The sequence below is a fragment of the Acinonyx jubatus genome, chromosome C1 (assembly GCF_027475565.1).
Source record: "Acinonyx jubatus isolate Ajub_Pintada_27869175 chromosome C1, VMU_Ajub_asm_v1.0, whole genome shotgun sequence".
Classification (NCBI taxonomy): domain Eukaryota; kingdom Metazoa; phylum Chordata; class Mammalia; order Carnivora; family Felidae; genus Acinonyx; species Acinonyx jubatus.
In genome coordinates, this window is record NC_069381.1 from 172,717,144 (window position 1) to 172,744,722 (window position 27,579).

The window sequence follows — 27,579 nt, forward strand, 5'->3', positions numbered from 1 at the left end:
CAGGGGTGCCTGGATGGCTGTCAGTTGAGCATCCAGCTCTTGATTTTGGCTCAAGTCATGATCTCACAGTCGTAAAACTGAGCACTGGGTTGGGCTCTGCATTGGGTGTGGAGCCTGCTTAAGATTCTCTCTCACTCTCCTTCTGCCCCTCTCCTGCTTGCATGTGTGCGCGTGTGCACTTTGTGTGTGCTCTCTCTCTCTCAAAATAAATAAATAAGCTTTAAAAAAAAAAAAGGATCACCTCTCCAGAAGTTGTCATTTAATAACTATTATAAGCATTGTGTTCATCTCAGTACTGAATGTGTCTCAGTAGAATGCTTCAAAGACTATAACTAAAGGTTGAATTTTAAAAATAGATATAATTTTCTCTAACCCATTTTTTTGCATCGAATACACAAAATTATTGCTTCAATGATCTTTATGTAAATAACTTAAATTATAAGTTTGCAATTATATTCTTTTGTCATAGCAATATCCTTGTATTTTCTCTTTATTTTAACTTGAAAAAATTACTTTTCTTATAATTTTTCAGTTTCTAAAGGCTTATTATTGTTTTTGAAATTGCTGTTATACTGAAGGATGTACATCTTCTTTAAGATAAAAAAATAAAAATTATTTGATTTTTAAAGGAAGGAGACTCAACATTTTTGAATTGCTACAAGATATCTGATGCCTGAATATTTTTTGGAGAGATTATGAACAAATATGTTTGCCTTTCATTTTCAATTTTACTTAGGTAACTGTGAAATATATTAATATAACACCAAGTGCTATATTTATTTCACATTTCTTAAAATGATCTCCCAATTTTCTGATACTAAAAATGAGCTGAATTAGGGGCACCTGGGGGGGCTCAGTTGGTTAAGCATCCAACTCTTGATCTCAGCTCAGGTCATGATCTCACAGTTCATGAGTTTGAGCTCTGCTTTGGGCTCTGCGCTGACAGTACGGAGCCTGCTTGGAATTCTCTCTCCCTCTCTGGGGCGCGCTCTCTCTCTCTCTCTCTCTCTAAAAAGAAATAAACTTAAAAAAATGAACTGAATTAACTTATCTATAGTTATTTAGTATGAAATGCTGCCATGCTTATAAATATCCACTCTGTTAAGGTTTGTCAATGATTCAAATTATTAAAATTGAATTTCAAAAACAATGAAAATTGTAAATAAAATATAAATTTAAAGTATAGGTAACTCTTGTTTAATAGCTTGTAATGGGTCTATGGAAAAGCAGTTTTCTAAATTGCAACTTTCTTATGAAATTTGGCCATCAGTTTTATAGGACACAGCCAGGACCCAAAGCACTTCATAGAGTGCCATCATGTGTAGCAAAGTTAATGCACAGTAAATGCCTATTGGGCTTGTAACTCTGGAAACAAACTTTATTTCCTTTGCTTTCAAAGGACTGAAGGGTAGAATGCTCCAAAATGGCTAAAGTTCTCAGCAGTTTGTTTAAAGGATTAGAGGCAGCAATTAACACATGAATTGAAGAAGTGCTGAAATGAAGTATGAATCCAATTATGCACATCAAAATTATAATATAGATGGGTTTGGTATATAAAGTTAATTTGGCATCAGATTCTCCATGAGCTTTCAGTGTGTTATGATGAGAGGAATCCCCAAGACAGATGATTCTTCTCAAATGACCAGCCCAAGACAGGTCTTAATCCCTACTGGGAGCCAAATTTTCTGAAGTCACACAGAAGTAACTCTTTTGCCATATAAAACACTAATTCAGAAATGGTTCTCTGTAAATGATTTGACACTATAATTTGGTTCATAAAAATAAGCATATAAAAAACAATTTCTTGAAATATCAGGGTTTGCAAGTTAAACACAATGTAGTCCACATCAAACAAGTATTAGTCAAAGTACAATAAAAGGTTTATCTCTAATCTTAGCTTTTAAATGGTCTCTTTGGGAAGAAGGAGAGAAGAGAACAAAAGTAGGAATGGAATTATGGGGGAGGGTGATATTAAAAGTAATGTAGAAAATGAAAATAATTCAAATCCCTGGTTTGGATGCTGTTCTTATCAGTGTGTGATCAAATAGCAGATAAAGGCAATGATGGGAACCGTCAGAAAATTTAGAAACATTTTTGGTAAAATTTGATTAGATAACTGAAAGATCAAAAGCTATTTTTCCTAGGAAGAGGCCCAAAGTTATAGTTGAATTTCTATAACACAGAACAATGGTTCAAAGAAATCAGATCTCATCAAAAATTCAGTTTTAGAGGTATTGAATCTTTTATTCTGTGTTAAATCATAAATTAAAAATGTAAGGCCCTGTTGAGTAGAATGTTCCAGACTGAAAACCTTTGTACGTTAAGGAATTGCTGTGTGGGTCAGAACATAGATACGCTTCCCTGCACTCCCCAAAGTCACCCTAAGGAAAGGTTGCTATTTCTTAGATGATGGCCAGCCATCCATGTATTTGTTATATACATCACTGTGAATTGGTCATACTGATGTGTTTTGAAGATACAACTAAGTAATTTTAGGTTCAAACTTTTAATGAAAATCTTCAGGCATTCTAAAAAGTCCTTTCAAACTTTCATTGTGTAAATTGTAATCTCATTTTTATTTTCCCTAATCCCACCAAGTCATCACTCCTTTTATGAAATAGTATCTTAGTGAGATGTCTTATGTATGACAGTGTATATCATTTTGATTTTTGTTTTCTCACATTTGCTAATTGCACACATTAGATACAGTTGTGATCTGTTATGGCAGCTTGTAAAATATTTATTGAATGTCTAATATAGTCATATGATATTCTAGGCTGTTGGGTTTTAGCAGTATATGAATTTCAGCTGTTAAGAAATTTATATCCCATGGGGGAAAAAGGGGATGGGTAATCAACTCTTAGGTAAATGAATAAATAAATATAAAAATTCAAATCTGATATATGCTATGAATAAAATAAAATAGAGCAGAGTAGGAAAGAATGGGTGGGGACTGTTTTAGAGACAGCAATCATGGGAAACCCTTTCTGGGAAGGTAGCATTCGAATTGAGACCTGAATAGTAAAAAGTTAGTCAGTGTAAAGGACTGGAAACAGTAACAAGACCTTTGTGCCTGGAACATACTGACCATAAGCCAAAATAGTTGGAGATGACATTGGAGAGAGAGTCAGGGGCTAGATTTTATAGGGCCGGTAGATTTCTTATTTTTTTTTTTTTTCTAATTGCACTGTGAAGTTACTTATAGGTTTTAAACAGGGGATTTGGGGATCATCTGACTGACCTATACACCAGGGTCTGTAAAAAAAGGCCAAAATGAGGTCCCCTAAACTGTCTAGGAGGCTATTTCAGTATCCTAGGAGAGGGAGAAGAGTAAATTAGTCTAGAATTCTATCATTTCAGATGGTGTATGTAACTTGATACATTTTGGAAGTAGAGCTTTCAGGACTTACTGATGGATTGGTTGGGGGCTGTAGAATAAAAGAGAGGTCAGAATTGTCCTGTAGGGTTTTATCCTGAGCATCTGGGTAGTGGTACCATTTTTCAAAATAGACATGACTTGGTGAAGGTGCATAACAAAGAATATTTCACTTTTCCTCATATTAGTTCTGCCTACTGGACAGCCACCTGGAGATGCTTATGGAACTAAAGGAGGAGATCTGGGCTCATGATTATAGTACTTGAATGAAAAAAGTTTGGTTTTTTTTTTCTGTCACCAGAAAAAGACTATTTTTTATTGGACTGTTGTTTATTGCTTTAGTTAATACACCAAGTATAAATTTACCCAGTATGAAGTTCTAGAGTAGTTTAGTTCTAGCTAAGAAAACAAAGTAGGAGACTTGTTTTTTGCTCAATATTAAAATTAAAAGACATTTCTAACTACAAACCAATGTATATCTTCAATATATATCCATTTTTTATTTTCTCATGTATAAATTGCCATCCTATTTTTTAACTTGTTCTTGACAAATATAATGCTTACATGTCTCCCAAATACCACTCTGTTCAATAAGTTCCTTTCCTAAGGCAAATGAAATAGCCTTTGATAGTATCCATATTATATATCCCTGTATCACACTGAAATTGTGGAAATCTTTTCATTGGTTTTAGAAATTGGGTCCTTATTTTATACAGTCATTTAGATACACTGAGAAATTTCCGTTACTTGACTGTGCTGTTTGCTTTTTGCTGTGTTCTAGTGGTTTGGCAATAGATTAGAGGTTGGGTTTCCACCATTTGGTACTAATTATCTAGGAACAATCTGATTTCCATTTATTACATTCACATGGCAGTGCTGCCTGTATTTATATCAGAAAAAAAGGTTTATTCTGCCCTCCTAGCCTCGTGAATGCCCCCAGAAGATTGTTCCATTATAAGATGTGGGCATAGCAAGTTCAATCAAATTGTTCCTCTTGATTCTTGTGCCTGGATGCTTACATTTTACTTTTCTGGCTATGGATGCTTTTAACCAAATAGGACTCTTGCCAGGAAGTTAAATGAATAAAATTGTAGTCCTTAGAAGTACTGGACTTTCTATTGCTGAGTAAAATAAATGTCTCCCTTTCAATTAAACCAAGTGTTTGTTACTGGATAAAATTCTACCTTTACATAATCAACTGTGTGGCCACTGATTAGACTTGATAGGACAATTATAACCTAAAATGTGTATTTCATTGTGGGTAAACAAAACTGCCTATTTATCTTCATCTAGTGTTTTCTCAACTATTATTGAAGTCAAGATGGGCAAGAGCAGATTTTGAAAACTCTCAGTTACACAACAAGCCAAATGTGAATCTTTAAACAAAAGCATAAATTTTAAACATGACATTGATTTAAGAACATTTGTTGCCCACAAAAAGTGATTACTGGTTCATGGCTTCATTTTCATAATTGTTACTTGCACAAAAAATGATTCTAAGGAAGTAAACTCTATCTAATGGGAAGAAAAATATATTCCCTTCCAGCTCTGACCATGAATGCCCGATCAAATCATTTAATTTCTTGTTGCTGTTTTCCTCTTTGGGATATGTAGACAATCATGTCCATTTAACTCGTGACCTTGTTGTAAGAACAAACAAGATAATAGGTCTTACAAGTAAGAGACCAATAAAACCAAATTGTGAATCTAGAAATCTGAAAAAAAAAAAAGTACATTCACGATGCCATAATTTCTAAACCCTAGAAGTTTTTACGTTTAAAACATGGGGTGCCTGGGTGGCTCAGTCAGTTAAGCATCCGACTTTAGCTCAGGTCTTGATCTAGTGGTTCGTGAGTTCGAGCACCACGTCAGGCTCTGTGCTGACAACTCAGAGCCTGGAGCCTGCTTCAGATTCTGTGTCTCCCTCCCTCTCTGTCCCTCCCCCACTAGCACTCTGTCTCTCTCTCTCTCTCTCTCTCTCTCTCTCTCAAAAAATGAATAAACATTAAAAAAATTAAAACTTAAAGTCATATTAAAAATGTAACATAATAGTGAACTTTGAAAGTGTGAATCTGCATGGCAGCATAGAAAGATCTGCTAGAATATTTTGCATCACAATTGTATTTCCTCATCTTTAGTGTTATTTATAATCTACCAGTTTTTCAACTAGAAAAACTTAGACATCATCCCTTAAATATAAATTTAAATAATTACTTTGTAAATTTAATTCTAAGTAAAATTTTGAAACTCTATTTTAATAGTAATGTTAAATCATATTTTAATATTAAAGTTGTTTTACATATTAAAAGGATATTTGGATATTTATATTACCAAAACATTAACAGCCTAAAGTAAAATTTTGATACCATTCTTTTTTTTTTTTAATTTTTTATTTTAGAGAGAGAGAGAAAGAGGGAGGGCACAGTTGGGGAGAGGCAGAGAGGGAAAGAGAGAATCCCAAGGGGGCTCCATGTTCAGCATAGAGCCTGACATGGGGCTTGATCCCATGACCCCGGAATCATAATACACTTTTTTTGGTTGTTGTTTAAATGTTTTCAACATTTACTGAAAATGCAAACCCTTCTATGACACTTCATCATTGCTGTCACATTTAGACAAGGCTAAGGTTGAAATATTCACCATGCCTAAATGCACCAAGCCACTGCTTCCTAGAGCAAGCTACAAAACTACAACAATGAATCTCAGATATGGGCATTCATGATTAATAGACCTTAATAACCTAACAATGTCTGCGTAATTAATATGTAATGATTGAACATAAAGCTCCTTGCTTCCTTAGTTTAATAATTCAGATCCTGTGCACCTTCATAAAGACCAAAGCACTTGGAATTATGAGCATAAAGGACTAGTTAAACAGTGGTGCCAGAATTTCTGTAAGAGAGTGCAAAAATTTTGGTTTCTAGCCATCTGTCAAAATATTGACAGAAGACCCAAAATAAAAATATCAAGCTGTTTTCATCTAAACTATGTATTTAATTTCATAAATAAATATCCTTAATGAGTTAAAAATGGCAGCTTACAAAATGTCTAACTCCTGACCCCCTAAATTAGAACCACCACTCAAAATGTTTTTTATTTAACTTTCTTTTTTTTCATTTTATTTTTTTAATTTACATCCAAATTAGTTAGCGTATAGTGCAACAATGATTTCAAGAGTAGATTCCTTAATGCCCCTTACCGGTTTAGCCCATCCCCCCTCCCACAACCCCTCCAGTAACCCTCTGTTTATTCTCCATATTTAAGAGTCTCATATTTTGTCCCCCTTGCTGTTTTTATATTATTTTTGCTTCCCTTCCCTTACATTCATCTATTCTGTGTCTTAAAGTCCTCATATGAGCACCACTCAAAATATCTAACAGATGTAATATTTAATTCCTTGACTTGAATCATTTCAGAGTTAGGAATCACAAACACAAGACGTCAGTACAGCCCAGGCTGTGACATAAATGTGTAATGGGTACGTGGTGGTAGTAATGAATTAGGGAGCATATACCCAACTTAAATGGCACAGCAGTTACTGCCAGTCAATTATTTTCAGGCAAGTCTGTGGACTCACTTTCTAGATTTTCAAACTTCTCAAGAAAAGCTCCAGATTTTAATGTTCAATCTCTTAATATTACCTGAAAGGAACTGATTCAGTATTTTAAGAGATCTGTGTGACCGAGCAATAAATGCCGGTTGACCAAAACTTCATTACTGACCCAAAGGAAACCTGTGATAGTGGTAGAGTCTTAAACTTTAGATACCACAACTATTGATACATATCCCAGCTTTACCATTTTGAAAGTGAAAATACCTCTTAACTCGTGTATTTAACAACTTGATTATTTTCATGTTATATAAGTATACGTTCTCAGAGCAAGTAGAAGGCATAGTATTAACACTGTCATAAAACACTAGAGCATTTATAAGTTAGGCTATTTTGGGGCGCCTGGGTGGCGCAGTCGGTTAAGTGTCCGACTTCAGCCAGGTCACGATCTCGCGGTCCGGGAGTTCGAGCCCCGCGTCAGGCTCTGGGCTGATGGCTCAGAGCCTGGAGCCTGTTTCCGATTGTGTGTCTCCCTCTCTCTCTGCCCCTCCCCCGTTCATGGTCTGTCTCTCTCTGTCTGAAAAATAAATAAACGTTGAAAAAAAAAATTAAAAAAAAAATAAGTTAGGCTATTTTGGCCTTCATCTGTTTTGAGGCATCTGGTTAAGATTTTTTGACCAATATAAGTCATAAAATGATATAGAATACCCTCACTTATGTTATAAGCCAGATGATACCAAGGACAACTTCCACTTAATATCATATTATGTTTACTCAGTATAAATATTCTTAAAATTTTCCATTTTTAAATTTAAAAATTATTCTAATATAGGGTTACCCAGGTGACTCAGTCATTTAGGTGTTTGACTTTTGATCTCAGCTCAGGTCTTAATCTCAGGGTTGTTGGTTCAAGCCCTGCATTGGGCTTCATGCTGAGTGTGAAGTCTATTAAAAAAAAAAGTGCTGTAGTATAGATTAGACAGTAGATATATGTTGACAGCTTATTATATGCCTACAACTCTGATGTGTTATATAGTCTTTTAGAAAATACTTCTTTTATTTATTTATTTATTTATTTATATTTACTTTTTAGAGAGAGAGAGAGCACGTGCACATGTGTACATGTGTCAGGGAGAGAGAGAGAGAGAGAGAGAGAGAGAGAGAGAATCTTAAGCAGGCTCCATGCTCAGTGCAGAGCCCAATGTGGGGCTTGATCTCATGACCCTGAGATCATGACCAGAGCCAAAATTAAGAGTTAGATGCTTAATTGACTGAGCCACCCAGGTGCCCTGGAAATACTTCTTTTAGATAAAATTTGGAAAAACTTTGTCCACAAGGAGCTTACAAGTGTCACTTAAAGTAAATGGTGACCACCAATCACAAAATTATACAGTAAACTATGTAGACTATAAAATAGATTTTAAAATTATATATACACACACGCACGCATGCACATACATGTATACATATCTACAGATAGATTGTTAGGGAGGTCAATAGGAAAAAAAATGATTATGTAACTGTATATGCATATTAATAGTTATTAATTATATAACTCAGACCATTAGAGATTTGTTTCCACACTGAACCTTCCCTTCAGTTTAAATCTGTCACTTTACACTGCCTGGTTTTGTCCTCTGCTTTGAGAAACGAGTGAAGAAGTGACTCCCATCTTAAAAACTTCCTTCAAATTTGTGGGTTCTCCTAACTATAATTTTGGTTATAACCTTCCACTATGAGATTATCAAAAGCCATATTTGTGTTGGCTGCCTCAAAATCCGTGTTAAAAAAAATCTCTGAAGTGTGACCTGTAGCTTAGAAGTCTGGCTCCAGGGCCAATCCTGTCAGCCCAGTCATAGGCAATTACAAAGTCTTCCCCTGGTGAGTCTCACTGGGGGGAAATCTGCCCTGCCTATGCCAGATTTAGTGCATAGAATGGAGGAGTTGCAGTCAAGGACTTAGCGCCCTCAACCTCTGGCAGCCATGCTCTTACACATATCTGCATTCCTAGCCCAGTTGCCTATATTCAGAGGTCTCCTTATTGGAGGCCCTTGGCCATGGCCTTCTCAAAAAGCCTCTGTCAAGACCATCTTATGAGGGCCTTGAAGACTCCTTTCTCCACTATGATTCAGTACTCAGTACTTTTCTGGGCCTTGAAGACTCCTTTCTCCACTATGATTCAGTATTCAGTACTTTTCTACTCCTAACCCTTCCTCCATTTCCTTCTCTTGTCTTGACCCCTCCCTCAAAACAACAACAACAAAAATAACAAGGACACCAACAACAAACCAGCAAGACCTTTAGTTCAGGGCTCCCTCATTAAAGAGACAGTGCCTTGCTTTTGCACTTGTACTTCTGACCTTAGTCCAGTTCCATTTCCTGGAGAAGAAAATGGGACATTGATGAGGCCAGCATCTTCTTCCTGGCATCTTGCTTATACTACAGCAGTAAGTGAATAAAGGCTTAATTATTACTTTCATTTTGGCTTGTTGTTTTCATTGACCACTCTGACATCTGGCAGCCCAGTTGTTACTAGCTCAGCTTCTGACAGTAGCTTTCCACACTGTAATGGAAATAAGTTATAAAAGTCAACCAAAAACTGATGTCCAGATCCAATCCACTTACTGATTATCTAACTATTTATTATCGCATTAATTCGAGATTGCCCTTTCCTGAGAAATCTTCTCATTTGGAACTCACTACCCATAGGAAGGTGGTGATAATTGCAGTCAGATTGTTTTGAATTTAACCTCTATAGGAATAAATCACAAAGAACATATGGGCCTTAATTTTCCCATATCTTTATTGTAATAAGGACATAAAATTACTAATACTTATATCACAAAAGAGTGTTTTGAGTGTTAAATTTAAAATGATTGTTGTAACCCTTTTTGAAAATTCTACAAAGTCATTACTTTTTACTAGATGTTACTCCTACTTCAGTTATTGCTTTTTTTCTTGTTATTATACTTCCTTTTCCCATGTCATTACACAGAAGCTCTAATCGAAATAAATCATCAAGCTTCACTCTTTATTGTCTTCCTCTCAAGTCCTAGTAATGTAAAATTTTAGTGAGAAATAGTCAAACATTCTCAAATCTGAGGACTGTTGCAATAAGAAAGTATACACAAACAATTTTTATTATTTTTTTAAATTTTTAGTAAAGTTATTTTGAAATTACTTACCTTTTTGCAAAATATCATTTTACAAATAAATTTTCATAATATACTTTTTCCTTTTTCCTCCATGTCTTCTTTCTTCTCCTTAGTGTATTTCTCTGTCATTCCTTTACAGCTGCTGCACCAAGTGTCTGATCATGAGCAACATGGGTTTCAGAGATGCTCATCCTCTTTCTGGCGTAGTAGTGATGATGATTCATCTTCCTGTCTAAATATTTCTTCCATTACTGTCACTCCTGTCAACTCGCCTGATTCCAGACTGTCATTGGGACTGTTAATACCACCACCTTCTAAATGTGGCCTTCCCAAGCCAATCAGTGAGAGCAGCATCCCAAGACCTCATGTAATTTGCTAAGCACAAAAGCCTTTTTTACTATCCCACATATGTTTTTTAAAGTCTACTAAAATGTGCCATTTATAGTGTAATGAAAAAAATCAGGTATGTCCAGAATCAATGTGATATGACCTGGCAACTTTGTGTGCCATTCATTTTTACTTCCTTTTACCTGATATCAAAGTTTCAAGTAACGAGTGGTGATTGTGTACATATCCACAGAAAGACAAAATAGGACAGGTAACTTCAAAGGACCCACTGATATAGCAACTGGGAAGTCAGGTCATCAGTGATATTGGTAAAAGCAGTTTCAGCAGCATTTGGTACCAAAAAAAAAAAAAAGTCTCAATTGATAGGAGTATCTCTTCTGAGGAGCTTAACCTTGAGGGAAAGAGTAAGAGAGATGAGAGGCTAGAGTAGTAAAGAGAGACAGAGTAAAGACATTTCTGATTGGTTTGCTTTAAAAACAGTCAAGATTTGAGTATCTTTATATCCTGAGAAAGAGGAGAGAGTTGCCAGGGCAGCTAGAGGGATGGGTTGATTAGGAAAACTATTCCTGAGTAGGAGGAAAGGGCTGAGGGATAAAGTTGCCTTAAAGTCTTTGGACAGTATTTATGACTGATAAAGTGAGCAGGGTGTTAAAGAAAAGGAGATGACAGCAATTTTCCTTCATGAAAAAAATGTGTTAATGGCCATATTGACTGAATAGCAAATCTGTCACTCTTTACACACAATCAGCCTTATTTTTCTTCCATTACCTTCATTATCTGTGATTTAGAAAAATAAGTGTATTCTGAAGAGTCTAATTTTACTATGAAACACTCTTAAGTAATCTCTGTTCATGTTCTTTGAGGAAAAGCAAGTTTTTCCTTACTATTCTTCTCCAAAATGGGAATTCTCTTTATTTTATAGATTGTGTGTACCCGTTTGTGTGTGTTTTTTCCCCCTGAATGGCAAAGTGATGATTGTTTCATTCTTATGTTACATCCTGGCCCAGACTGACCCAGATAGCTTAATGATTTTGGTGGTATTTTTAGTGATTATTAATTTATTTCACAAGGTAGCTATTTATCATAGAAAACTATGAAGTCTTACCCAAGAATAAAAGGCACTGCAGTGAGTATAATAGTTAGCTATCATTGTAGTTATTAATACAAATTAAAATATACTCTTTAAAAAATTTTAAAGTTGTTATCATTTGCATTTGAATGGTCATATAAGAAGATGCATTGTTTATGTCCAGTTATCTCTGTCTAAAACATAATCTTATGCAAAACTATTATTGAAATCATGTTTTTATGTAGCTTCTAATATTTCCAATCCTCTGATACAAATGGCAATTATTTCTAGATATACAGAAAAATCCAATATCTCTTATATCTATATAGAATATTTTCTCACCATTTTTGCCATCATCTTTGAGATCATTGTTGCAGAAATTTTCTTTTGCTTTCTTGCCAATAAGCATTTGGTGTGACTGATTAAATCATATGAAATTGCCAACATTTAACTATTTTTGATCTATAAAATGTCAAGTTCATATGATTCAGCTGAATTTATTGTTGTTTATATATGTTTTATATGCATATGAAATAGCATTGCAATGTATCTACCTGAAATAGTGCCTTAATTCATATTATTTTCATTGCAGGCAGGCAGTGTGACACCTAAGTCACCCTCCACTGACATCTTCGATATGATACCATTTTCTCCAATATCACACCCATCTTCAACACCTACCCGCAATGGCACACAGCCACCTCCAATACCTAGTAGATCTACTGAGATTAGTAAGCTTTCTAAAGAAAACAATATTCTTTGCTGTATTTGTGTACATTTTAAATGTTTAATTAACACTTTATGGAAAATTATATATCTTAAGCTCACTAAAAGTGTTAATTACCAAAGAATTATGTTGATATGTGCCAAATAAGTTAATCATATTTTACTTTATAATTCAGAGTATACTACCAAAGACATCAGTATTGCATTGGAAATAATTTTTTGAAAAATGAGATGGGGTTATTTATATCATGATGAAAAGCATTTAATTACATTTTTATTGTGTTTGGGGTTAGACTTCTAATGTTTTAATTTAACGATTAAAAACAATGCTTGCGGTAATGGTTTTAATATTTTCAACATGTTTAATGGAGTTCAGTTTAAATTCTTTGTTACTTAGTTAAAGAAATATGTAAATATATGGATTGTGTGATTTGTTTATTACCCCTATATAAGGATTTTTTACTTGATATCTAACATACAATATATACATTGCTTTTCTGATTTACTTTCTATACATTTGAAAGGTACATTAGAGTCTCTTATTGATGGATTAGAAAGCATATAACAGAAGCTCATTTTCAATGTCTTGATTATATTTTGATCAGCACCATGGCACAGAAACTTAAAGAATACTCCCCAACGTCCATGGTCAGTCATTACATGCAAAGGGAAATCGAAGAAAAGAGAGTTTTACATCTTATGCTTTATTGCATCCTCTCTAGTTCACATTAAGACATTTTTAATATAACTCTGAAGTTTTGGCTTAGGGCTTAAAGTATGTCAGGGCCTTTAATTTATTTGTTTCCCCTTGTGGAACTTAACCCAAGTATACTACACACATTAAGTATTCAATAAATTTTAGAGAATAACATTGGAAACTTCAGAAATCAGTTTATAAAAATACGTCAAACTTGTACACAAATTGAGATATATATTTAAATTCATTTGAATATATTTTGTGCCAACACAAAATATTTTTTCAGAGAATAATCCATAATATACATGTCATAGTGTGTTTTTAGCAAATGTTGCCAATATCCTGATATCATGATGGGGTATTTTTTGTCCTTGTGAGTGTCCACATCGCTTCCTTTACTGTTTTTTACTTCCTTGGATTCATCGCTGATTTATTCATTCATTTATTTAGTCCATTGGGCATTTGTTTAACACATATGATAGACTTGGGTTGCAATCTGGAATTTGAAATGCAAATTAGCCATAGATCTCCAAAAGAGGGTTTTAATACAGGTCAAAATATAAATTGAAAAGAGCAAATAGATTTGAAAATATTTAGAAGGAATAATATGTCAGGATGGTATTGAGAGTTCAAAATCAATGATGATTCAGGATTTTAGACCAAATGTTGTTAACAGGGAAAATTAGAAGTAGAGAAGGGGGAAAATGTGTTCCATTTTAGACATTTGATATGTCTAGGTTTTTCAAAGGCATATCAAACAATAAAATGCCTGTAATAAAAATCTCTATTCCTTCTGGCCAACTCTACTTTGTTTTTATTAATTCATTTCTTTTCACAAATATCTTTCATGTGTAAAAGCATTGTTGGATGTACTCGTGGTATGGGGGTAACCAAGGCATTCCTCCAAAGAAAAGTTCCTCTGTTCTCCAAGTTCTGGTGTATTGCCTAAGTAACACCAGACTGAGGAAAATAAATAACAACAACAATAATAACACCATATTTATAAGGTGACTGTATATATATATATATATATATATATATAATACCCATATATAATACCTATAGGTCATGTATAAGGTGACAATACATTTCCATTTGTTTAGGACAGTTCTGGTTTATCTCTTTTGTCCCGGTGTAACTGTCAGAAGTATTACTTTTATCTTAAAACTTAAATGTCTTTATTTGGATTATAAATTCTACATCCCTCTTATTTATATAATACTTACCAGCACCAGGAACTTATACATTTTTTTTACTTATTTAATACATGAATTTGAAAAAAAAGTTATAACTAGAAAAGCAAGAACCTTTAATAATGAGGGTTCATAATTTAGAGGATATGGTAGAAGAAAGAACATAAATATTATTTCTTACATAGCATTGAATTTTGAGAATATAATTTTTTTTACAAATGAAAAGTTTAACACATTATAAATTCGCATGCACCTATATAATTTTTAAAAGTTGTGTCAATTAAGGCTGCATTTGAATGATTCAGAGGAGAGAAGTTTCATAATTTTTAAATTTCTAAATCATATAATAGGCCATAATTTTATAAATTACAAACATCAATTTTAACTTTGTTGCTTCCTTAATGATTAAAAAATGCATACTTTAGAATTTATGTACAGAGAGCTATTTGATATTCTATTATTGGTACTTCTAAAAGGAAATCTGTTTCTAGGATAGAAGACATTTTTAAAGAACCTGTCCCATTGTGTTTATTTAGTAAGGTGATACGATTTCATAGTACATGAAACAACGTGCCTTACATTTTTTTCTGAATAAATGTGAGATTAAGGTATCACGAGCTATGAGTAAACTACTTACCAATCTGCCCAGTCCCACATACTGCTTCACTGTTGTGTTACAAAGGCATCTGTAAGGAATAGAGGTCTTCAAAAAGTAATATGTTATTGTAGTTAACTTAAATTGCTTCAGTAAAATGTAGGTATTGTAATATACTAATTATCAAATATTTGTGAATTTGATATTGGGAAGTCTTAATTAAAGACACAGAAACCTCTCTGGGTAATAATCCTCTGTAACCAGTTTTTAATACTGTCATAAAATGGATCTTGGCTTCTTTGTTGGTGTTTAACTAGTCTAAGCTCAGGGAAACCCAGCATAAAGTGTGTGTGGATAAGAGCTCATTTGGTTATGTGAGTAGTTCTTTATGTAATCTTGCCTTTGAAATCTAACTCACTCAACTCACTTTCTGTCATTTCATTTACTAAATTATTTTTCCTCCTTTTAGAACGGGACCTGTTTGGAGCAGAACCTTTTGACCCATTTAACTGTGGAGCAGGGGATTTCCCTCCAGATATTCAATCAAAATTAGATGAGATGCAGGTGACTGTTTTAACAGATTGGCTTATAAATGGTTTATTTCTTTTTAATATGGGACACAGAGAATGTTATATACCAAAACTACCCTTTCCTTGAATTATTATCCCTATGAAAACTTACTTGAAACAATTACTTTAAAATAATCATATATATTTAGTCCTAAAAATGTTCCTACAGATGCTAAGGATAGGTTTTATTGTGTTTTGTTTTGTTTTTAATAGTACAATTTACAGTGACAATCAGCTGGTTCTTTTTTTATACAAAATTGCGTGGATTTAAATGGTTCATTACTTTGAAATCCAAAAATTGCAGGGTCATTGCACTAGACTTATAAGATTTCAACTCAGTTTTTAACAATTATGAATTTCAGATTGTACATGGATAGATGAAGGAAAATCTTTGTGAGAGTAAAATCAGTCTCTTTTAAAAGAAGCGTTGTAGTTATGGCTCATAACTTCTGGGTTCTTATTGAAAAAGCAGGCACCCAGTGACAACTTCTTTAGGAACGTAGTCCAGTTGGGTTTCCATTTCTCTCTCTCTCTTTTATTTTTCAATTCTGAATTGTACTGAAAGTTTGAAGGTATTGTGGGCTGTGATTAATAAATAATCTTAAAAGCACCAGGAAAAAGACTTCTCTTTATATTTGTCCTTTATATTTTGGTGGTTATTATATCCTATTTTTTATTGAAAAGACTTTGTGTATGGTAGAATGTAGGCAAAGACCAATTATATGAAGCTGATTGGGAAGAGGCAGTGAGTGAAGAGAAGGAGTTGTTGCCACTTATAGGCAATGAATTCTCTATGCTTCATTTCCTGGACAAAAAAAATTAATGGTGGATTCTGATCATCTAACACTGGTGTAACACTCCTTTCTAGAAAGATAATATAAATATCCTTCCACTCATTTTGGACTACAGCTATGAAGCACTCTTCTTCTTTTCTAGGTATTATGTGAATTTCTTTATTGTTTTAGAGATAATAATGCCTGCATCTTAAAAGTTGCATTATTTAACATACACCTTGAGATTTTCAAAGCATATGTTAAAACAACATTTCTCAAGTTGGGTGATTCATAATTTCCTTTTACGTGAAAAAAATTATTTTAAATCCTTTATATTGGCTTAAATTGTTATAACATTTCTTAAAAATTTACCAAAACAGGTATACGTAACTTATTCTTATAGCTTTGATACAACTATTAATTCAAAAATTATAAATTAAATAAAAGCAAAATTACAACACCTAATAAAATTGATTTAAATTAAGAACTTCAACAAGGTGGATGATGTTATCTGGCTGAAACTAAAACCACCAATATCCAACTTCTGTTGATTTCGGAATGTATCCTGTTTGATGGTACAATTTCTCTCCCTCTTTTCTATATTTCAAATACTATGAAACTTTCACTCAAATAGTGCATGGTTATTTACCAACAATACTTTATTTCATGTGAAATCAATTCCTCTCCATTTTCAATAGTTTTACCAATTAGGTTTATGCTACTTGGGGCTAATGCTTTTATTAGAACAGACACAAACATGGGCACAGTGCTGTTTGTTCCCAAGCATTAAAATCATAAAGAGTGCTTTTCTTTTAATGTTTTTTAATTTCCACAAAACTGAAGAATTTTCTATAGATTTTTTAAAATAAGCCTACATCTCCAGATTTTTGTCGGAACTAACTTTGAGAGACACTGTATCGGAATGATTTAGTGATGTGTTAGTTAAGTAATGTTAAGCTATGGTATTTTTGCTTTGGTTTTTGTTTTGCCATTTCTAATATTTTCTTAATGTCTTTTTTATTCTTTTCTGCTTTCATGGTGGGTAGCGCCAGAGATGGTTGGTATATCATTTTCATAATAATTTTAAACAACTTACAACTCCTTAAAGCTAAAACCTTAATATTTGCATGCTCTACTTAATAAATATTCAAACAGCAGTTTCATATGGATGTCTCTGATTATTAGTTGTGTTTAAAGAGGTTTTATAACTCATATTTTAAAGTTCTTTTTTCAATGATGTAGTCATTATTGCATTGTCTACCTCATTGCTTGTCTGTTTTTTTGTTGTTTTGTTTGTTTTTCCTTAGTTCAAGATTTATTGCAAGGTCACTTTAACTAAAGTAAAATAATATTTTCTCCATCTAAAGTCTATGACAACTTTTGCTATTAATCTTGTAAGCCTAATTAATCTAATACACACATTTGGCTACTATTTTTATCTTTGCATATAATGTAAAAACATTAGAGAACAGTGGGTGTATAAATAATGAGTTAATAAGCCTAGTGAGATGTTTGGGTTTTCTCTTTAATTTACAGAGGAAATCACAAAAATATCTTGTGCATGTCAGAAGTTAACCTGAAATGTTAAGCCATATTTCATTATAAATTGTTGGAAAATTAAATATTTGTTTGAAATTAATAATGTTATTTAATGTGACATAGTTTAAACTTTCTGGTATGTGTCATTGACAGACAAATCAGTAAAATAGTAATGATAACCCAGATGTGTGACGTCTAAGTTATAATTAATACATTAAAAAAGAAGCATGGCAAATCAGTGAAGGATGAAAGAATTTTGCATTAAGGGGTTGTTAAATCAACTGGTTACTAATTTGGTAGAAGATCAAGGTACAGCTGTAACTTACAACAAATATCCAAGTAAATTTCAGAAAGAATTGTCAGTTTAAAATGTTAAAATACAATTGAATATTTATCAGACTTTTGAGTTGGAAAGAAATTTTAATACAGAAAAGAAAAACTTGTACATTAGTTTTAAATGTACACATTTAAGGTAAATGTAAAATATGTATACAGAAGAATTTCTGTAGTTCTTTGTAGTTTTTTCTTTTCTTTTAAAAACTCTATAAATATATCACATACACATAATTAAAGTAAAAAGACACATAATTAGAAAAGTAAACAATCAGATAAATAAAAAAGCAGTAGTTCACAGACCACCAGGGGCTAACATGCATGTAGACATGTCTAATTTAATCAAAGAAAATATACAAATTAAACAAAGAACTAGAAATGCTATTTTAATCAAGCAAATTAAATATTTTATTTCCTTATTAATGATCAGTACAAGTGAAAATATGATGGACAAGCACTCAGTCATTGATGGGCAAGGGTCCATCCATAGCATCCCTTTGGAGATTTGTTACTAATACTTGTATTTCTTTTTGATATCAAAAACTTCAATGAAGTCTATTCTGAGAAGAAAATGACTCTAAATGAAGAAAATCTCTACGGACAAAAACATCTAGTTAACTTTAAGAATAATTATAAAATACTAGATACAATGGAATCATATTAAAAAGTTAATAGAGGGGCACCTGGGTGACTCAGTCAGTTGAGCGTCTGACTTCAGCTCAGGTCATGATCTCACAGCTCGTGAGTTCGAGCCCCACGTCGGGCTCTGTGCTGACAGCTTGGAGCCTGGAGCATGCTTCGGATTCTGTGTCTCCCTCTCTCTCTTCCCCTAACACACTCGCATTTTCTCTCTCTCAAAAATAAATAAACATTAAAAAAAATTTTTTTTTAAAGTTAATAGATTCATGGTTGCTGGAGGGAAGACTAGTGAAGAGACAGTAGGAATAAGGGGATTAAGAGGTACAAACTTCCAGTTATAAAATAAATAAATCACAGGGATGGAAATAAGGCATAGGAAATACAGTCAATAATATTATAACTTTTATGGTGACAGATGGTAACTGCATAATGAGCATTGCATAATGTATGTAAATAGTGAATCACCATGTTGTACACTTGAGACTAATGTAAATTGTATGTCATCTATACTTGTATTTTTTAAAAAATTAATAAAATATTATATAATCATTAGCTTTATGGGAACCCAATATAGAAACTTTGTTCTCCTAGATTTTAAAAAAATATAAAAAATTATATATATATGTGATACATTAAAATAAATAAGAAAGTTGTTTATACTGTTATTAAAATTGTTTTTAAAAAATCTATACATAGATGAAAAGGAGACTCAAAGGACATACTTCAATATGTTCATAATTCTTATGTAAGAGTGGTTTTCCTTCCTTGATATGCTTTTCTCTCTATTTCAAAATAAAAACATGCAACTGGGCAAAATATTTCATATAAAAAGTGAATCATTAATAATATATTAGAAAAAATAAATAATATATTAATAAAATTATTCTTTTGTGTGATACTAGTTTATGATAACTTCCATCACTACATAAATAAAATAAAGCCTTATTTTCATTCAAAGTTTTAAAATTCAAGTGGATATGGAACCTGAGGAAGATTCAGTGGTCATTAAATCATGATTTACTAAATGAAACCTAGGAGGGAAGGTTAGAAACTGTGAGAAATTTTATCTGAAGAGTAAAGAAAACCAAAGAGCAATATAACAATGTGTCTGTTAATGGGGATGATTAAATTCATCTATGGGGATTCCGAAAGGATCCTTCTTAAATCACTATGGAGATATTCTTGTAAGAGATCTACATTTTTAAATTATTGAAATAGTGACCAATCCCTATTTTACTTTGATTGCTATTCTGCCTTTCAAACACTACTAACACACTGATAAGTAGTTGAAGTGATAGTGGTTTAATTTCAGAATGAACTGAGAAAAATTTTAAAACACTGTATGGTATCAAATCTTTCCAAAGTTAATACATATCTACACTGTCTATCTATCTATCTATCTATCATCTATCTATCCTCTATCTATCCTCTATCTATCTATCTATCATCTATCTATCATCTATCATCTATCTATCTATCTATCTATCTATCTATCTCTCTATCATCTATCTATCTATCATCTATCTATCATCTATCATCTATCTATCTATCTATCTATCTATCTATCTATCTATCTATCATCTATCTATCTATCTGTCTGTCTAACATACCAGAAGATGACCTAGGACACAGATCCTCACATATCCAAATAAAATATTTATAAAATTAGTTAATTTATACTATCTTCAACTTAAAGTTTGACTTTCCTAAGTACTTGGCAGCTGTTTAAAATATATGCATACATAAGGTAAAATATTTCTTCTTGTGATAAGAACAGCCTTTTTAAAAATAACGGTAAGTACTCTGACTTTTACTCAACTAACTGTAATTTGTACTGTAAGTTCTGGGGAAAAGTTTTGAAAACCCTTTGCAGTAGTGGCATTGCTATGTGGCCTTTATAATGTAGGTATAATGAAGAGCATTCTCCATGTTAACAGCAAATGAGGTGTGGCTTGCAGTTTTAAAATGATTTTCTTCTACTGTATGATCATGTTCACACTGAATTTATAATAAGATAAGTATGTTAGACACCTGTTGTAAACAAAAGTAATTTGGGGCAATGCAAAGAGATACACAACTGGCCAACATACAAGTAGATACAGTCTAATGAAATAAAATACAAAGGAGAACAGAGGACAAAAGACTTCTTTCTGAGTGATGTTTTATTTTCCACAAGAATAGTCTGTTTACATTTTCACTCACCAATAATATGTCACATGGTCACCCCAAATTACAAATTACCTCCCTGGACAAAATTTCAGTTCTGTTGTAAGAGAGAAAGGTAAAGTATACATATATATATATATATATATATATATATATATATATATATATAAACTGCCACCGTGCTTCTACAAAAAAACCTAAAATGTAGCCCCAGTTCCTTTCATTAATGTGAGTCCCTGCTTTTTCTCTCTTCTTTGGCAGGCCAGTGTGCATAGATTGAGAGCAAGGGTGGGGAGAGAGGAGATGGAAAACTGGGGATAGCCCATTACCTTATGCAAAAATGAAGAGAGCTTGGAGTAGAGGACAAACTCTTTTGCCACTAACTTTTTTTAATGTTTATTTTTGAGGGAGAGAGATACAGAGAGAGAGAGAGTTTGAACAGGGGAGGGCAGAGAGAGAGGGAGAGACAGAATCTGAAGCAAGCTCCAGGGGACTTGAGCTGTAAGATCATGACCTGAGCCGAAGTTGGACACTCAACTGACAGCCACGCAGGCACCCCTTGCCACCAACTTTTAACACAAAATCTTAGGAGGAAGAAAACTTTTCACAGCAATTGTGTACTTGCTCTCAATAAGTCAGAGACAACTTAACTTCCAGAAACATCTAAAACATGCTTAGGGGGAGTGAGACTCAAAGCTACAACTTGCAACTGTAAGAAATAGCAGGTCGGGGTGCTTGGGTGGCTCAGTCGGTTAAGCGTCTGACTTCAGCTTAGGTCATGATCTCATAGTCCGTGAGTTCGAGCCCTGCCTCAGGCACTGTGCTGACAGCTCAGAGCCTGGAGCCTAAGATTCCGTGTCTCCCTCTTTCTCTGCCCCTCCCCTGCTCATGCTCTCTCTCTGTCTCAAAAATAAAAACATTAAAAAAAATTTTTAAAAAGAAGGAATAGCAGGACTAGTAAAGGAAGCTTCCTCCATTAGAAAGTGGTCTGCACATAGGATATGGCATTGTGTTTACTAAAAGTATTTTACCTAGCTCTGGACAGTGGCAACCAGGAAGAAAAGATGAAAACTATAAGGCTCTGTTGAACCTTTCATCAAACTTGAGGTCTAGCTATCTTACTTTAAATGAATATTGATCTTTAAAGCCAACAGAGGAAATTTAAACTAGAGTAGAATGGCATTACAGATTTTATTGAAATAAAACATGTGAGTCTTAAACTACTTAACTCCATATATTTCTGTTTTCTTTTGTCTTTCATGCATGCTAACTTCACATATATTTAAAACATTTAAAATGCTAATGGGTGTACACAACTGTCTGGGATATACACCAATATAAAATTTTGACAAACCAGCATTTGACGTATTTTTTCTTAGCTGATCAAAGCATGAAGATTTCAACTTCTATTCAGAGACTCTTTATTTCCTGATTATCATTATTATCACTATTATTATTGTCATTATTGCCATAAGCATTTCCTATTTTAATTATTTTACTCTGTTTTACAGGAGGGGTTCAAAATGGGACTAACTCTTGAAGGCACAGTATTTTGTCTCGACCCATTAGACAGCAGGTGCTGATGTCAAGAACAAGAGATCCAGATTTGTGTTTAATTTGTTTTCTATACATATGCATCATTCATTATTATTTTATGAAAGGTAGTATTCATGTGCCAATATATTTTTGAAAATCTTAACTTTTTGAAAATTATTTTAGTAAAATGTTCATTATTGATCTATAACATTTATTTCAAAAACAACTAATTGTAAAGTAAATCATACGTTTATGTTCCTTTCTGTTTCTCTTGTAGATGAATTTATAATCAAAAAACAGATTACCCAAATATCTGTCTTGTGTCTGAGTTCTAAATAATTAGCATCTTGAAATTTGTGTTCCTTCTCCAGGCTGCTAGTTTATTATTGATTCCCAAAAGCCATACTTTAATGATACCTTTCAAAGTCTTGACAAGATATACCAATGCCAAGCTAAATATGTTCTATATTCAAACCAATAAACATGTTACCATCCATTAGACAGATGTTATTTTATGGATTAAATGTTGTTCATGTCATTGCAAAATGTAAACTTTGAATATAATGCCACGAGGTCATTTGTAGCAAGTAAAATAGCAAAAATATAATTTCCAATAATAATTAAACCAAATAGAGTATTTGTTAGCAAAAACAAAGTAATAGTGTTATCTATTATTATCAGTTATACTCTAAGTCTTTTATTTATTTCATAAATAAAGATTATGGGAAAAAATGAAAATTTGCTCTTCGCAAAACACTTAATATTTAATTTCTAATGAGATAAGATAGACACCTATCTAATGAGATAAGGATTTACATTGCTAAGCATCTCAACATCATCTGAGCTAATATTTCCTTAAAAAATATTTGGAATTTAGGCTGTCTATGGTTGCAATGTCTATTACCCATATATACTTTACCAACTATATTTTTTCTCACTGAATAATATTATTCTTCTCATATTTTCTCCTTCTCATAGATATTTTCTCACCAAATTTTATTTTGTGATGGCCCATTAGTTTTGATATTTGAAATCTATGACAACTATTCTTTATGAATCATCAATATTATTTAGCAAATTTAATTTGTATTTGTTTTTGTTGAAGTCAGAATCTCATTTTTCACAAAAACCAAGTGGCTTCTCAGTTTGGTTCAACATAAACAATAAAATTTTCTTGTACTTAATTCATAATGTGTTGATAAGCTCTGACCCTTAAAAATGTTTGTTTCCTATGCATTTGCCCATTATGTAACAACCTTTAATTTGTACTCAGTGCAAGAAAAATCTATGGTCAAAATTTAAAATTTGGTTCATCACATCATAAGAAAAATAGATTAAATTAATGAAAATATGAGCTTAGATTAGGGGTAGATCTTAAAAGTAGATTTTTATTTTACTCATGGGAATTTCTGTCAAGTGCTAAAGGTACATATTCAGTAGGAAAAGAAATCAAATATGCTTATGCAATATTATATTTGTATGTATCTTCATGATGTTCTATGGTATATATAAGCCTTGTTTTCTGTTATCTGCTAAGTTGTACCTTAATTAGAGGTTAGTATATGTTTCATAAAGAAGAATCTTTATAATTTTGTTTGTCATATAGTATTTTGGAATTTGTATAATGAGGATGTTTAGAAGCCATTTCAATGGCTTTTTTTTTAACAGATAGAATTTGTATTTTTATTGTACTTTAAAAAGCTTTATGTAATAGGTATATATTTAGCAGCCATTTATTATCAATGGTAACACAATAGAGTACTAAGATGGTATTTGCACACTTAAGACATGTTACTTTACCAATTTTTAATGGTAATCAGTTCTGCTACTGGCATGACTAAATAGTACATAATTGGTCATTAATTATGAACATTTATTTCACCAGTGCATTTTTATGAAGATCCAGTTGAAAATTGTATTTCTATGTAAACTCAACGATATGTTTGATTTTGCTGAGAATAAATAATTTTAAATAAATAAATGGTGTAATTTACTCATTAAATAATCTCTAGTTAAGTTAGAAACATTCTGAAGCTACTTACATAACAAAGTTTCCTGGTCACAAAATGAAGCCTAAGAGAGGAAGGAACGAAGGAACAAAGGAATGAAGGAAGGGAGGCAGGGAAAAGAAAGGAAAGGGATTAATGAACTTTACTTTTAACTTCATTTCTTATAGCCCACACACATTTTAGCTGCATAAGCAAATACCATTCAGTTGTGGAAACAGTGGACTTGGTCCTGCTGGTGAGATAGGTCATAATGTAGTTTGTGATTTCACTAGAAGCATCTGGTGCAATAACTGTATTATGTAAATACCTCTTTTCAAAATTCAGAGCCTTTTTAGCCTGGTAATAATGTAAAGGCTTTCTTGGCTGATAGGCTTTAAAAGGTGGAGTTGATAAAAGATCTGAGTTGTGGCTCACTGGAATATCATGACGTTTTGAGCCTTTTGAAAACACAGTAGTATTTTAAAGATTCATAGGACTCAAATGCACAGCGTTTGCACACCAATGAGCAATTCATCGATCTATTTAATAACGTTCATTTTTGACTCACTTTATGTGATAATGTATATCATGTGGGTAAGAACACATCTCGTAAGTTTGCTTACTTAACATTGTTAAATTGAAGACCAGATTTCTGCCTTCAATTAGTTTACTGTCATAAGGGACAAGTAAGGCAATACGTGAACGAATGCGTGAAAAACAATATGTACGAAAGTACCGTGTGAACCGAAATCTTCCCAGAGAATATATATATTTAACTATGTTTAAATGTGGGTACCTAGCACTGGCTAGTGTCTACAGTGTTAGATATCCAGTTCAATGGCAACAATTTTCTCTTCGTTTATTTTATTTTGGATTTGAATTTTTTAAAAAAAAGTTTTGGTCCCATTATGGGAATTTATGTTCAGATCGAATTTCTGATAGATTTGCATTGTCTCATTTCTAAGTTGTTTTTTTTTCTCTTTTTGATGTTATTTAACATAACTATGAAAAAAAACTGGCTGCTAATATTTTTCTGTTCCAGTGTTTCCATATATAGTTCCAAATTCAATATTTGTTCATGATTTTGGATTTCAACCTCTGTTAAATTAGTTGGAGAATCTTGGACTCAATTTTGACAACTAAATCTCAGACTCCACCTAAACTACACTGTTTATAGGTGGCAAACACATTGCTGAGATAATCATGGCTGGTATTGCCCTCAGATCCCATATCTCAGGCAGGAAGGACCTAACAAGTGTCCTCTCCTTCCTAGATAACCTCAGACAGATTCTCAAGAACTTCCTCCTTAAATGTCCATCTCATAAATGGAACAAAACCTTAATTCTTACACACTTGTTTCATGTCTTGATCATATATTGTTAATGTCCAAATGTAACCTACTTCTTCTAGAAATCCTGCATATAAAACATTTTGTCTGGATTCATCCAAAGTGGATTTCCTTACTCTAATAAGGAGACCACCAAAAATAATTTATGCTCTTCTCTGTCCTTGCTTTCAAGTAAATTTTTGCGAAATATGGAGATTACATTTCTCTGGAAGCATTTCTTTCCACTCCAGTTCATGGGTTCTAAGATACACTACTTCCTAAATCATAGATAGATAATATGCAAAATATGGCATACTTAAGAAGTTGAGTTTAACGTCCCATTTCAAATATTTTCTGACATTACATGATAAGTTGAAATAGTGAAATTTCTATGCCATTACATTGGGTTTTGTGTCACTTAATGGTACCACCATAACTATAACTATGAATTTGGAAAAATTTACTTTATTTCCCTTAGCCACGTTTTTGGCGTTCATTGAGATGCATACTCAAAATTCACTGAGTCAGACTTTTCCAGTTTGCATGCAGGTCTGTCTATAGGCACTTTGGAATATGCATTAAGGCATTTAAATGTTGCTTTCTTTCATTAAGAAAACCCAGCTAGAACCTGTAAGAATTACCTTTAAAAGGGTTCTCCAGTACCCATTGAACATAATTAAGTTCTCTATTAGAGGACATTCTGATATCTGATGACATTTTCTTGGTAATTTGTACTTTATTGAATTATCATTCATATGTTTTGCAAAAATAAATGAAATACTGTCTTGGAAAATCTTTTAAAAACATTTTTTAAAGTTTTTTTTTAACATTTCTATTTATTCCCCAAAATCGTGAAGAAAAGATTGCCTTGACATTTTTATATCCTGTGGTGCCAAGCACAACACTTTTGTCCATAAGCATTCAGTAGAGGTTCGATTCTTTAACATACTTCTTGCTAATAATGTGAGCTAAAACTTCATAAGCTCTCTGTGAAAGAAAAGAACAGCATGCCTTCCAAGTGAATGTTAGGAGAAGATAACCACTTTGTTTTCTCTGATTAAATCTTTGCTATTATTTTAACTTTAAACTCACTGCAGCAATAATTTGCTAAAGATCTTGACGATTCTCTAAGCGCATCTAACAACCACTATAGAATCATAGACTAAGGAAATTTGGCCCAACTGAAGGAGGGAAAACAAATGATTACTGAGTTTCAAAGAGGTTGTGAAGATTTAAAGATTAATATTATGTAATTGAGAGACATTCCTTATACTGAAGGGGATGGAGACCAGTATTTGTTGAACATGTGTATTAAAGAATGATAGCTATAGATTCCTACTGTATCTTTCCTTGAAGCCCATATTGCGGTCACACAGTTTTCTTGGTTTTAAATATTTTTAAGCTCATTTATTTGTCCTTAATTTTTATTGTCCTCTTACTTCAAATGACATTTTACAAGAACATGTTGGGGCCCTTCCCAATTGACTACTCCCTCCTCTCTGTCTGGCCAGGCTGCTGTGTTCTAGTCTGTTCCAAAGGTCACTTGTTCCAGTTGAAATAGCTGTCTGGATGGCCTGGAAATAATCCAGAGACTGGTTCTTTCCTGCAAAGAAAGCAAAGAAAGATGTTTGTTTCTTGGCTACGTTTTGAAAAGGAAAAATAAAAAATGTTATGGCTAAATCTACTAATAGTTGAAAAATTAATATAACCCTGGGACCAACTTGAAATTGTTATTTTCCAATGTCTCATGTCATTTTGATTTTTTATATAATTTTAAAAATCAGTTGTTTACTATCAAAACCATTAAGTAATCAGTTTAGGTAGGTAAGTGTATATATAAGAAATGTATGCAGAGAAATTTTGGCAAAGATTCAGGATATACTGAATTCTCTCACAGACACAAATACACTCACACTCTTGCTTTATTTAGCAGGTCGGGTCTTCATTTATTTTATTCTTGGTATCCGCTTTAATTAAGAAAAAATCTTGGGTTGTGCTAG

At 32.8% G+C, this 27,579-nt stretch overlaps 1 protein-coding gene across 18 annotated transcripts in view; it reads left to right on the forward strand.

The window, feature by feature from the left end:
• GULP1 (GULP PTB domain containing engulfment adaptor 1) overlaps positions 1–24,245 on the forward strand; it is a 741,807-nt gene extending 717,562 nt beyond the window's left edge. For 15 of the 18 annotated variants that reach the window (XM_053215424.1, XM_027054946.2, XM_053215420.1 and 12 more), the window contains 4 exons: positions 10,221–10,448; positions 12,091–12,229; positions 15,179–15,273; positions 22,240–24,245. In XM_053215424.1, the coding sequence (XP_053071399.1) occupies positions 10,221–10,448; positions 12,091–12,229; positions 15,179–15,273; positions 22,240–22,311 (534 nt within the window). In that variant the 3' untranslated portion in view covers positions 22,312–24,245. The remainder of the gene's footprint in view (positions 1–10,220; positions 10,449–12,090; positions 12,230–15,178; positions 15,274–22,239) is intronic. The other 3 variants (XM_015077669.3, XM_053215429.1, XM_015077670.3) reach the window with 1 other exon arrangement.
• Positions 24,246–27,579: the final 3,334 nt, after the last annotated feature.